Here is a 13271-nt window from a genome sequence, read left to right on the forward strand (position 1 = left end):
TAGATCTACCAATCCAAGTGTGACACCACCAGTAATTGACCCATATATTGATCAACGGAACAAGTTACCCTAGGGATAACAGCGCAATCCTATTCAAGAGCCCATATCGACAATTAGGGTTTACGACCTCGATGTTGGATCAGGACATCCAAATGGTGCAACCGCTATTAATGGTTCGTTTGTTCAACGATTAAAGTCCTACGTGATCTGAGTTCAGACCGGAGAAATCCAGGTCGGTTTCTATCTGTATATTAATTTCTCCCAGTACGAAAGGACAAGAGAAATAAGGCCCACGCTACTGACGAGCCTTAGAAATAAGATATGAACATATCTAAATATCTTAATTCAATAACTTAATGCTCTAGAAAAGAGCTATTAAGGTGGCAGAGCTGGCAATTGCATAAAACTTAAACCTTTATAACCAGAGGTTCAAATCCTCTCCTTAATACATGTTTATTATCAATCTATTACTATACATCATTCCAATCCTCCTAGCCGTTGCCTTCCTAACACTAGTAGAACGAAAAGCCCTAGGATATATACAATTCCGAAAAGGTCCTAATATTGTAGGACCTTACGGCCTTCTACAACCTATTGCCGATGCTGTCAAACTATTTACAAAAGAACCACTACGCCCACTAACATCATCAATCTCAATATTTATTATTGCCCCTATCCTAGCCCTCACCTTAGCATTTACTATCTGAACACCCTTACCAATACCCCACTCCCTAATCGACCTAAATTTAGGACTACTATTTATCCTAGCACTATCTGGGTTATCAGTCTATTCAATTCTATGGTCTGGCTGAGCATCAAACTCTAAATACGCCCTCATAGGAGCCCTACGAGCCGTCGCTCAAACAATCTCATACGAAGTAACCCTGGCCATCATCTTATTATCAATTATACTTATTAACGGCTCCTTCACCCTAAAAAACTTAATCATCACACAAGAAAACATATGACTAATCATGACTACATGACCTCTAACCATGATATGATATATTTCCACCCTAGCAGAAACTAACCGAGCCCCATTCGATTTAACCGAAGGCGAATCAGAACTAGTGTCCGGCTTCAACGTTGAATATGCAGCAGGTCCATTTGCCATATTTTTCCTAGCTGAATACGCCAACATTATAGCTATAAACGCCATAACAACCATCCTATTCCTTGGCTCATCAATCAACCACAACTTCACCCATCTAAATACACTGTCATTCGTAATCAAAACAGCACTACTCACATTTATATTCCTATGAGTACGAGCCTCATACCCACGATTTCGATACGACCAACTAATATACCTACTATGAAAAAACTTTTTACCCTTAACATTAGCCTTCTGCCTATGATTTATCTCTATCCCAGTAGCACTTTCATGCATTCCACCGCAAATCTAAGAAATATGTCTGACAAAAGAATTATCTTGATAGGATAAATAATAGGGGTGCAAACCCCCTTATTTCTAGAACAATAGGATTCGAACCCATATCCAAGAACTCAAAATTCTACGTGTTTCCATTACACCACATTCTAGTAAGGTCAGCTAAATAAGCTATCGGGCCCATACCCCGAAAATGTTGGTTTACATCCTTCCCATACTAATGTCCCCTTACGTCCTACTAATCATTTCCATCAGTCTACTCTTAGGCACATCACTCACCTTACTAAGCAATCATTGACTAGTAGCCTGAATAGGCCTAGAAATCAATACATTAGCGATTATCCCCATAATAACATACCCCAACCACCCTCGAGCCACAGAATCTGCCATCAAATATTTCCTAACACAATCAACCGCCTCCATAATACTCATATTCGCCATCATCAACAACGCCTGAATAACAAACCAATGAACATTATCCCAAATTTCCGACCAAACCTCCTCCATCACCATAACACTAGCCCTAGCAATTAAACTAGGACTAGCACCATTCCATTTCTGAGTCCCAGAAGTCACCCAAGGAATCCCACTAACATCAGGTATACTCCTACTTACCTGACAAAAAATCGCCCCAATATCACTAATATACCAAATCTCTCCCTCCCTAAACATAAAAATTTTAACTATCCTAGCATTCTCATCTACTCTACTAGGCGGTTGAGGCGGACTAAACCAAACACACCTACGAAAAATCCTAGCCTACTCATCCATCGCCCACATAGGATGAATAACCATTATCATCCTAATCAACCCTACCCTAATACTCTTAAACTTAATCATTTACATCGCCGCAACACTAACTCTATTCTTAGCCCTTAATCACTCCTCAATTACAAAAATCAAATCACTAGCTAACCTATGAAACAAATCAACCCCAATAACTATCGTCATTTTACTCACCCTACTATCCCTAGGAGGCCTACCTCCCCTTACCGGTTTCATACCAAAATGACTAATCCTACAAGAACTGGTAAAACATAACAACATTCCCATAGCCATACTAATAGCACTATCCGCCCTATTAAACCTTTTTTTCTACATACGAATTATCTATGTATCAACACTAACCATACCTCCATCCACAAACAATTCCAAACTTCAATGACCCTATCAACAAACCAAAACAATCAATATCATCCCATCACTAACAATTATCTCATCACTCCTACTTCCACTAACCCCTATATTCATCACCCTATCATAACTAAGAATTACAAGCCTCTATCTTGCATCATCCGAACGCAAATCGAACACTTTAATTAAGCTAAATTCTTTCATCAGGCCCTGGCAGTTCTCTAACTACTTCTTTGAATTTGCAATTCAACGTAATATATACTTCAAAGCCATATTAAAGGTTTAGGTTCAAACTAGACCAAAGGCCTTCAAAGCCTTAAGCAGGTGTTGAATCACCTAACCTTTGCCGCACCTACCAGCCTCACGCCTTTGGAAGAAAAAAAAGGCGTGAGGCCCCGGGAGATCTCCCAACAACCCTTATCTACTAAATTGGTGGGTTTTTATCCCACTTCTTCTTAGTTAACAGCTAAGCACCTTAACATTTGGCTTCAATTTAATGGTAAAAAGAGATTATTAGTCTCTGTCTTTGAATTTACAGTTCAATGCTTACCTCAGCCATTTTACCTATGTTCATTACCCGTTGATTATTCTCAACTAACCATAAAGATATTGGTACATTATACCTTATCTTTGGTGCTTGAGCAGGAATAACAGGCACCGCTCTAAGTCTATTAATTCGCGCAGAACTTGGTCAACCAGGAACTCTTATTGGCGATGATCAAATCTACAATGTAATTGTAACTGCACATGCATTCATCATAATCTTCTTCATAGTCATACCAATTATAATTGGAGGGTTCGGTAACTGACTAGTCCCCCTAATAATTGGCGCACCAGATATAGCCTTTCCCCGAATAAATAATATAAGTTTCTGACTATTACCACCATCTTTCCTACTTTTACTAGCATCATCAGCAGTAGAAGCTGGAGCAGGAACTGGATGAACCGTCTATCCACCTTTAGCAGGTAATCTAGCACATGCAGGCGCCTCTGTAGACCTAACTATCTTTTCATTACATTTAGCAGGAATCTCATCCATCCTAGGAGCCATCAACTTCATTACTACAATTATCAATATGAAACCACCAGCCCTTTCACAATACCAAACACCACTATTCGTCTGATCAGTTATAATTACTGCCGTTTTACTTCTTCTATCACTTCCAGTATTAGCAGCAGGTATTACTATACTTTTAACAGATCGAAACTTAAATACTACATTTTTTGACCCGGCAGGAGGAGGAGACCCAATCCTATATCAACACTTATTCTGATTTTTTGGACATCCAGAAGTATATATTCTTATTTTACCAGGATTTGGTATAATTTCACACATCGTAACATACTACTCTGGCAAAAAAGAACCATTTGGCTACATAGGAATAGTATGAGCTATAATATCTATTGGATTCCTAGGATTTATTGTTTGAGCCCACCACATATTTACAGTAGGACTCGATGTAGACACCCGAGCTTATTTCACCTCAGCCACCATAATCATTGCTATTCCAACCGGGGTAAAAGTTTTCAGTTGACTCGCCACACTTCATGGAGGAAACATCAAATGATCACCTGCTATACTTTGAGCCTTAGGATTTATTTTCCTTTTTACAATCGGAGGTCTTACAGGAATCGTATTAGCCAACTCATCCCTAGACATCGTTCTTCACGATACCTATTATGTAGTAGCCCACTTCCATTATGTACTATCTATAGGAGCCGTATTTGCTATCATAGGCGGCTTTGTCCATTGATTCCCACTATTCACAGGATATATACTAAATGACTTATGAGCAAAAATCCATTTCTCCATTATATTTGTTGGAGTAAACATAACATTCTTCCCTCAACATTTTCTTGGCCTATCCGGAATACCACGACGATACTCAGACTACCCAGATGCCTATACAATATGAAACGTAATTTCATCTATTGGCTCGTTTATTTCACTAACAGCCGTCATCCTTATAGTATTCACCATCTGAGAAGCCTTCGCATCTAAACGAGAGGTAGCTTCAGTGGAACTTACAACAACTAATCTTGAATGACTTTATGGTTGTCCTCCACCTTACCACACATTTGAACAACCAGTATTCGTTAAATCCCAATTATAAGAAAGGGAGGAATCGAACCCCCTAAAATTGATTTCAAGTCAACCTCATAACCTCTATGACTTTCTCATAAGATATTAGTAATAATAATTACATAACTTTGCCATAGTTAAATTATAGGTTTAAATCCTATATATCTTACATGCCTTATCCCATACAACTGGGCTTCCAAGACGCCACATCACCTATCATAGAAGAATTAACATACTTTCATGACCACACACTAATAATTGTATTCCTAATTAGTTCACTAGTACTATATATTATTATTCTAATACTTACAACAAAATTGACTCACACAAGCACAATAGACGCTCAAGAAGTAGAAACTATCTGAACTATTATACCAGCCGCTATTCTAGTACTCATTGCCCTACCCTCCTTACGCATCCTATATATAATGGATGAAATCTACAACCCATATCTAACAGTAAAAGCTATAGGCCATCAATGATATTGAAGTTACGAATATACTGATTACGAAGACCTAATATTTGACTCATACATAGTTCCAACCCAAGATCTAGCCCCCGGCCAATTTCGACTACTGGAAGTTGATAATCGAATAGTTCTACCAATAGAATTACCCATCCGTATACTCATCTCATCAGAAGACGTACTTCACGCATGAACTGTGCCATCCTTAGGATTAAAAGCCGATGCTATTCCAGGACGACTAAACCAAGCCACCCTAACATCAACTCGCCCAGGAGTCTTCTATGGTCAATGTTCAGAAATCTGTGGCTCCAATCACAGTTTCATGCCCATTGTCCTAGAAATAACAACACTAAAATATTTTGAAAAATGGTCTTCTATAATGCAATCATTTTTAAGATAACCATAATACATTAAAGTATTAAAGGATTTAAAAATCCCTTAAAACATATGCCACAACTTGATACTTCAACATGATTCCTAACAATTTCCCTCATAATCATCTCATTATTCTGCGTGTACCAAACAAAAATAATTAATCAAACTATAATCTCCATCACCCAACAAAACAAAAAAGATATCACCTCACAAACCCAACTACACTGAGAAAAGAAATGAACGAAAATCTATTTGCCACATTCATCACCCCTACTATCATAGGTATTACAACACTACCAATCATTATACTATTCCCATGCCTAATTCTTACCACTCCAAAACGCTGACTGCCCAATCGCATCCAAACCCTACAAATCTGACTAATCCGATTAATTACAAAGCAAATGATAACAATACACAACAAACAAGGCCGAACATGAACACTCATACTCATATCCCTAATCCTATTTATTGCATCAACTAATCTACTTGGGCTATTACCATATTCATTCACCCCAACTACACAACTATCCATAAACATTGGTATAGCTATTCCACTATGATTAGGAACTGTAATTATAGGATTCCGAAATAAACCAAAAACTTCTCTCGCACACTTCCTACCACAAGGCACACCAACCCCACTAATCCCTATACTTATTATTATTGAAACTATCAGCCTATTCATTCAACCCTTAGCCCTGGCAGTACGACTAACAGCCAATATCACTGCAGGTCACTTACTTATTCACCTAATTGGCTCAGCCACACTAGCCCTTTCATCTATCAACATAACAGTATCAACCATTACATTCACCATCTTATTCCTACTAACAATCCTAGAACTAGCTGTAGCCATAATTCAAGCTTACGTTTTTACACTTTTAGTAAGCTTGTATCTACATGATAACTCCTAATGACCCACCAAACACATGCTTACCACATAGTAAATCCAAGTCCATGACCATTAACAGGAGCCCTATCAGCTCTCCTACTCACCTCAGGCCTAATTATATGATTTCACTTTAATTCCTCCCTACTAGCCCTAATTGGCCTTACATGCATACTTTTAACAATATACCAATGATGACGCGATATTATTCGAGAAGGGACATTCCAAGGCCATCATACTCCCGCAGTGCAAAAAGGCTTACGATATGGAATAGTCCTTTTTATTATTTCCGAAGTATTCTTCTTCTTAGGGTTTTTCTGAGCCTTTTATCATTCAAGCCTAGCCCCAACCCACGAATTAGGAGGTTGCTGACCACCCACTGGAATTCATCCTTTAAACCCATTAGAAGTGCCTCTACTCAATACATCAATCCTTCTAGCCTCAGGAGTGTCAATTACATGAGCCCATCACAGTCTAATAGAAGGAAATCGTAAACAAATAATCCAAGCACTGTCAATCACAATTGCATTAGGCTTATATTTCACAATCCTTCAAGCCATAGAATATTATGAATCATCATTCACAATCTCAGACGGCATCTATGGGTCAACATTTTTCGTAGCAACAGGCTTTCACGGCCTACATGTAATTATCGGATCAACATTCCTAATTGTATGCCTCCTACGTCAATTTAATTACCACTTCACATCAACACACCACTTTGGATTTGAAGCCGCCGCCTGATACTGACATTTTGTAGATGTTGTATGACTCTTCCTATATGTGTCAATTTATTGATGAGGCTCATATTTTTCTAGTATAATAAGTACTACTGATTTCCAATCATTAAGTTCTGGGTAAAACCAGAGAAAAATAATCAACCTCATCATCACACTAATCATCAATACCACCCTATCTACCATCATCGTTCTCATCGCCTTCTGACTTCCCCAACTTTACCTATATCTAGAAAAATCCAGTCCATATGAATGCGGCTTTGATCCCCTAGGATCGGCACGACTGCCTTTTTCAATAAAATTTTTCCTTGTTGCTATTACATTCCTCCTATTCGATCTCGAAATTGCTCTCTTACTACCACTACCATGAGCCATCCAATTATCAGAGCCCAATACAATATTAATTCTAGCATACTGTTTAATCTTACTTTTAACAGCCGGCCTAGCCTACGAATGACTACAAAAAGGCCTAGAATGAGCCGAATAGGTTTTTAATCTAATCAAGATAATTGATTTCGACTCAATTAATCATGGTGCAAACCCATGAATACCTTATGACATCAATCAATCTCAACCTAACCGTAGCCTTTTCCCTAGCCCTAGCAGGAGTACTAATCTACCGATCACATCTAATATCAACACTCCTATGTCTAGAAGGAATGATACTATCTCTATTCGTCATAATAGCACTCCTAATTTCCCACTTCCACATATTCTCTACATCAATAGCACCAATTATCCTACTAGTATTCTCTGCATGCGAAGCAGGTGTAGGCCTGGCACTCCTAGTAAAAACCTCAAACAACTATGGCAATGATTACGTACAAAACCTAAACCTCCTACAATGTTAAAAATCCTAATTCCAACGTTCATATTAATTCCACTCACCTGACTATCTAAAAAACCATGAATTTGACTCAACTCCACCTCACACAGCCTAACCATCAGCGTAATTAGTCTAACTCTTCTTTACTATAACACAGACCTCAGCCACAACTATAACTCCTCATTCTTCACAGACTCACTATCCAGCCCACTAGTAGTATTATCCTGCTGACTACTACCACTCATAATAATTGCTAGCCAAAACCATTTAACCAAAGAATCCACTAACCGAAAAAAAACCTATTTGACCATACTCATCATTCTCCAATTATCCCTAATCATAGCCTTCTCATCATCAGAACTAATCATATTTTATGTCCTATTCGAAACTACTCTAATTCCAACTCTAATCGTCATTACACGATGAGGTAATCAAAACGAGCGACTTAACGCAGGCCTATATTTCCTATTTTATACCCTAGCCGGATCGCTGCCCCTCCTAGTAGCCCTCCTATATCTACACAACAACATTGGATCACTTCACATACTAACTATTTCCATAATATCTACTTCCATGTACCCCTCCTTATCAAACTCAATCCTATGATTTGCATGTATAACTGCATTCATAGTAAAAATACCATTATATGGCCTTCACCTATGACTCCCCAAAGCACACGTCGAAGCTCCAATCGCAGGATCCATAGTCCTAGCAGCTATTCTCCTAAAACTAGGTGGCTATGGCATTATACGAATAACAATCCTTACACAACCAATTACCTCACACCTCTACTACCCCTTCATCATCCTATCAATATGAGGAATAATCATAACAAGTTCAATCTGCCTACGTCAAACAGACCTAAAATCCCTAATCGCCTACTCCTCAGTAAGCCATATAGGCCTAGTAATTATTGCAGCCCTTATACAATCACCACTAAGCTTCATAGGAGCAACAGCCCTAATAATCGCCCACGGACTAACCTCCTCTATACTATTCTGCCTAGCCAATACAAACTACGAACGAATTCATAGTCGTACCATAATCCTAGCCCGAGGCCTACAAACTATCTTGCCCCTAATATGTACATGATGACTCCTTGCAAGCCTAGCCAACCTTGCTCTTCCCCCCACAATCAACCTCCTCGGAGAATTAATAGTTATTGTATCCTCCTTTTCATGATCCAACTTCTCCATCATCTTACTAGGACTCAACACAGCCATCACAGCCCTCTACTCACTCCACATACTAATTACATCACAACGAGGAAAATTTACCCACCACTTACATCCAATCAAACCCTCATTCACTCGAGAACATATCCTAATAACCCTACACCTAATCCCACTATTAATCATCTCTGCCAACCCAAAGTTCATTTTGGGAATTACATACTGCAAATATAGTTTAACAAAAACATTAGATTGTGAATCTAAACATAGAAGTTCAAACCTTCTTATATGCCGAGAAAGTTCCAAGAACTGCTAACTCTTGATTCCATACATAACCAATATGGCTTTCTTACTTTTAAAGGATAACAGTAATCCATTGGTCTTAGGAATCAAAAATTTTGGTGCAATTCCAAATAAAAGTAATTAATTTCATACTTAACACCACCATCCTCCTATCAATCACCATACTAACTTTTCCACTAATCTACAACCTCATCTTCCCAAACAAAACCAACCAATTCCCCCTATATTGTAAAAACGCAGTTAAAACAGCATTCTTCATCAGCTTACCATCACTCCTAATATTCATAAACATAGGCCACGAATCAACAATTACTAACTGACAATGATTCTCAATAGGCTCATTTAACATCTCCATAAGCTTCAAACTAGACTACTTCTCCATCATTTTTATCCCCATTGCACTATATGTAACCTGATCAATCCTAGAATTCTCACTATGATACATACATTCAGACCCTTACATCCACCAATTCTTCAAGTACCTAATTACCTTTCTCTTTACCATAATTATCTTAGTTTCCGCTAACAACCTATTTCAACTGTTTATTGGATGAGAGGGTGTAGGAATCATATCATTTATATTAATCGGCTGATGATACGGACGTACTGACGCCAACACAGCAGCCCTACAAGCCGTACTATACAACCGTATTGGCGACATCGGCTTCATACTTTCCATAGCCTGACTAATAACCAACAACAATTCATGAGACCTCCAACATATCTTCATAACCAATATAGACACACTAGCCCTACTAGGACTCATCATCGCCGCAACAGGCAAATCAGCCCAATTCGGCCTACACCCATGACTTCCATCAGCCATAGAAGGCCCAACCCCAGTATCAGCGCTACTTCACTCAAGTACTATAGTAGTAGCCGGAATCTTCCTACTCATCCGTTTCCATCCAATATTAGAAAACAACACCACAATCCTAACTATCGCCCTATGCCTAGGAGCAATAACAACCCTTTTCACCGCAATTTGCGCCATCACACAAAACGACATCAAAAAAATCGTAGCCTTCTCAACATCAAGCCAACTAGGACTAATAATAGTAACAATTGGACTAAACCAACCACACCTAGCATTCCTCCACATTTGCACCCATGCATTCTTCAAAGCAATACTATTCCTATGTTCAGGCTCAATCATCCACAACCTAAATGACGAACAAGATATTCGAAAAATAGGAGGACTACTAACACTTCTTCCTATTACCTCATCAGCCCTAATCACAGGAAGCCTAGCATTAATAGGCACTCCATTCCTAGCAGGATTCTACTCTAAAGACTCTATCATTGAAGCCATAAACACATCCTACACCAACACATGAGCCCTAACCCTAACACTTATCGCCACAATACTAACAGCTATATATAGTATACGAATTATTTTCTTTGCATTACTAAACCAACCACGATTCCTCCCCCTATCACCTATCAACGAAAACAACCCAAATCTCACCAACCCAATTATACGCTTAGCCATAGGAAGCATCTTCGCCGGATTCACCCTAACAACAAACATCCCACCAACATCTATTATCACAATAACAATACCACCTACAACAAAAATGTCCGCCCTAATAGTAACCATCCTAGGACTACTAATTGCCATAGAATTAAATTCTTCAACCAATAAACTACCTACAATACCATTCATCCATACACACAACTTCTCAAACATGCTAGGCTACTTCACCTTCCTATTCCACCGACTATACCCCCTAGCAAATCTTCAACTAGGCCAACATATTGCTACCATACTAATTGATTTAAACTGATACGAAAAAACCGGACCTAAAGGCCAAGCCAATCTTCACAGCAACCTATCTTCATCTATTACTTCAACCCATAAAGGCCTAATTAAAACCTACTTTCTATCCTTCATCATCTCCATTACAATAATTATATTAATTATCTAATCACGACCACGTACAATTTCTAAAACAATATAAATAGTAATAAACAAAACTCAACCTAATAAGACTAAAATTCATCCACCACAACCATACAACAAAGACACACCACTAGAATCCTGCCCAACACAATAAACACCAACAGTATCAAACAACTCCACAGCAGTATCAACCTCAACTTCACCTGACATAAAATACCACACTAACTCAACAAATAAAGTGAATAACAGTATACTAAAAGCCACCATATTTCCAACCCAACTTTCAGGATATTCTTCAGTAGCCATAGCAGAAGTATAACCAAAAACTACTAATATACCCCCCAAATAAACCAAAAATACTACCAACCCTAAAAAAGTATTCTCCAAACTCACAACAATTGCACTACCCAAACCACCACTTACTACAAGACTTAACCCACCATAGATTGGAGATGGTTTAGAAGCAAAAGCAACAAAACCAAAAATAAATAAAACTGAAAATAAAAAAACAACCATTATTTCCATTATTTTAGTATGGACTCTAACCATAACCTATGGCATGAAAAACCACCGTTGTCATTCAACTACAAAAACTAATGTTCAATCTCCGCAAAACCCACCCCATCATAAAAATCATTAATCACTCATTCATCGATCTACCAGCACCATCCAACATCTCTGCCTGATGAAACTTCGGATCACTACTAGGCATCTGCTTAACTATACAAATCCTTACAGGCTTATTCTTAGCAATGCACTACACCGCTGATACAGCAACAGCTTTCTCATCAGTAGCCCACATCTGTCGAGACGTAAATTACGGCTGATTAATCCGCAACCTTCACGCCAATGGAGCCTCTATATTCTTCATATGTTTATTCTTACATATCGGACGGGGAATCTACTACGGCTCCTACCTCTACAAAGAAACATGAAACATCGGAGTAATTCTCCTCCTAACCGTTATAGCAACCGCCTTTGTCGGCTATGTACTCCCATGAGGACAAATATCATTCTGAGGAGCAACAGTCATTACCAACCTCTTATCAGCCATCCCATATATTGGAACAACACTAGTAGAATGAATCTGAGGAGGCTTCTCCGTAGACAAAGCCACCTTAACACGATTCTTCGCCTTCCACTTCATTCTCCCATTCATTATCACAGCCTTAGTACTTGTCCACCTCCTATTCCTACATGAAACAGGATCCAACAACCCATCAGGAATCAATCCTGACTCAGACAAAATCCCATTCCACCCATACTATACTATTAAAGATGCACTAGGACTTATACTCATACTATTAACCCTCCTTCTCCTAACCCTATTCTCACCAGACATACTAAGCGACCCAGACAACTTTTCCCCAGCCAACCCACTCAACACACCACCACATATCAAACCCGAATGATACTTTCTTTTTGCATACGCCATCCTACGATCAATCCCCAACAAACTAGGAGGAGTACTAGCACTACTAGCATCTATCCTTATCCTACTAGCCATACCACTCCTACATACATCCAACCAACGAAGCATAATATTTCGCCCAATTTCCCAAACACTCTTCTGAATCCTCACAGCTAACCTACTTATCCTAACCTGAATCGGAGGGCAACCAGTAGAAGAACCATACATTATCATCGGACAAGTAGCCTCAATCTCATATTTCCTCCTAATTATCGTATTAATACCCATAGCAGGACTTTTCGAAAACTTCATACTTAAACCCAAATGAAGAGTCCAAGTAATTTAACCAAAATACTGGCCTTGTAAGCCAGCAATGAAGGACCAACCCTTCCCAGGACACATCAAGAAGAAGGCAATAACACCTCACCATCAACACCCAAAGCTGACATTCTAAATAAACTACTTCCTGAAACAAACCTGCTATTATGTCATACCCTAATTTTCTATCCATTATACCAACTATTAATATTCAAACATGTACAATTTTGCAAATCACAGCAAGAGGTAAGTACATATAAT

At 38.7% G+C, this 13271-nt stretch overlaps 13 protein-coding genes across 13 annotated transcripts, besides 23 other annotated features; 12 read left to right on the forward strand and 1 right to left on the reverse strand. All coding sequences in view use genetic code 2, as the record gives it.

The window, feature by feature from the left end:
* Positions 1-375, forward strand: part of an rRNA (16S ribosomal RNA) that runs on past the window's edge.
* Positions 375-448, forward strand: a tRNA (tRNA-Leu).
* A 1-nt stretch (position 449) lies between these two features.
* Positions 450-1406, forward strand: ND1 (NADH dehydrogenase subunit 1). The gene has a single exon. It carries the CDS (start codon positions 450-452, stop codon positions 1404-1406), a length of 957 nt encoding a protein of 318 aa, NP_149931.1.
* Positions 1406-1474, forward strand: a tRNA (tRNA-Ile).
* Positions 1472-1542, reverse strand: a tRNA (tRNA-Gln).
* Positions 1542-1610, forward strand: a tRNA (tRNA-Met).
* ND2 (NADH dehydrogenase subunit 2) lies at positions 1611-2654 on the forward strand. The gene has a single exon. The coding sequence runs from the start codon at positions 1611-1613 to the stop codon at positions 2652-2654; it is 1044 nt and encodes a 347-aa protein (NP_149932.1).
* A 1-nt stretch (position 2655) lies between these two features.
* Positions 2656-2724, reverse strand: a tRNA (tRNA-Ala).
* A 5-nt stretch (positions 2725-2729) lies between these two features.
* Positions 2730-2795, reverse strand: a tRNA (tRNA-Cys).
* Positions 2796-2800: 5 nt separating this feature from the next.
* Positions 2801-2870, forward strand: a tRNA (tRNA-Trp).
* Positions 2871-2948: an origin of replication (origin of L-strand replication).
* Positions 2949-3020, reverse strand: a tRNA (tRNA-Asn).
* Position 3021: 1 nt separating this feature from the next.
* Positions 3022-3089, reverse strand: a tRNA (tRNA-Tyr).
* Position 3090: 1 nt separating this feature from the next.
* Positions 3091-4638, forward strand: COX1 (cytochrome c oxidase subunit I). The gene has a single exon. The coding sequence runs from the start codon at positions 3091-3093 to the stop codon at positions 4636-4638; it is 1548 nt and encodes a 515-aa protein (NP_149933.1).
* Positions 4636-4704, reverse strand: a tRNA (tRNA-Ser).
* Positions 4705-4706: 2 nt separating this feature from the next.
* Positions 4707-4776, forward strand: a tRNA (tRNA-Asp).
* Position 4777: 1 nt separating this feature from the next.
* Positions 4778-5470, forward strand: COX2 (cytochrome c oxidase subunit II). Its single transcript has one exon. The coding sequence runs from the start codon at positions 4778-4780 to the stop codon at positions 5468-5470; it is 693 nt and encodes a 230-aa protein (NP_149934.1).
* Positions 5460-5520, forward strand: a tRNA (tRNA-Lys).
* ATP8 (ATP synthase F0 subunit 8) lies at positions 5521-5730 on the forward strand. Its single transcript has one exon. The coding sequence runs from the start codon at positions 5521-5523 to the stop codon at positions 5728-5730; it is 210 nt and encodes a 69-aa protein (NP_149935.1).
* On the forward strand, positions 5685-6365 carry ATP6 (ATP synthase F0 subunit 6). The gene has a single exon. The coding sequence runs from the start codon at positions 5685-5687 to the stop codon at positions 6363-6365; it is 681 nt and encodes a 226-aa protein (NP_149936.1).
* COX3 (cytochrome c oxidase subunit III) lies at positions 6365-7148 on the forward strand. The gene has a single exon. A coding segment is annotated over exon 1 (784 nt).
* Positions 7149-7216, forward strand: a tRNA (tRNA-Gly).
* ND3 (NADH dehydrogenase subunit 3) lies at positions 7217-7564 on the forward strand. The gene has a single exon. The coding sequence runs from the start codon at positions 7217-7219 to the stop codon at positions 7562-7564; it is 348 nt and encodes a 115-aa protein (NP_149938.1).
* Positions 7563-7631, forward strand: a tRNA (tRNA-Arg).
* ND4L (NADH dehydrogenase subunit 4L) lies at positions 7632-7928 on the forward strand. The gene has a single exon. It carries the CDS (start codon positions 7632-7634, stop codon positions 7926-7928), a length of 297 nt encoding a protein of 98 aa, NP_149939.1.
* ND4 (NADH dehydrogenase subunit 4) lies at positions 7922-9299 on the forward strand. The gene has a single exon. A coding segment is annotated over exon 1 (1378 nt).
* Positions 9300-9368, forward strand: a tRNA (tRNA-His).
* Positions 9369-9427, forward strand: a tRNA (tRNA-Ser).
* Positions 9427-9497, forward strand: a tRNA (tRNA-Leu).
* ND5 (NADH dehydrogenase subunit 5) lies at positions 9489-11306 on the forward strand. The gene has a single exon. It carries the CDS (start codon positions 9489-9491, stop codon positions 11304-11306), a length of 1818 nt encoding a protein of 605 aa, NP_149941.1.
* Positions 11303-11806, reverse strand: ND6 (NADH dehydrogenase subunit 6). The gene has a single exon. The coding sequence runs from the start codon at positions 11804-11806 to the stop codon at positions 11303-11305; it is 504 nt and encodes a 167-aa protein (NP_149942.1).
* Positions 11807-11875, reverse strand: a tRNA (tRNA-Glu).
* Positions 11876-11877: 2 nt separating this feature from the next.
* CYTB (cytochrome b) lies at positions 11878-13023 on the forward strand. The gene has a single exon. The coding sequence runs from the start codon at positions 11878-11880 to the stop codon at positions 13021-13023; it is 1146 nt and encodes a 381-aa protein (NP_149943.1).
* Positions 13024-13091, forward strand: a tRNA (tRNA-Thr).
* Positions 13092-13093: 2 nt separating this feature from the next.
* Positions 13094-13161, reverse strand: a tRNA (tRNA-Pro).
* A 1-nt stretch (position 13162) lies between these two features.
* Positions 13163-13271: part of a D loop (control region) that runs on past the window's edge.

Source organism: Trichosurus vulpecula, mitochondrion (genome assembly GCF_011100635.1).
Source record: "Trichosurus vulpecula mitochondrion, complete genome".
Classification (NCBI taxonomy): domain Eukaryota; kingdom Metazoa; phylum Chordata; class Mammalia; order Diprotodontia; family Phalangeridae; genus Trichosurus; species Trichosurus vulpecula.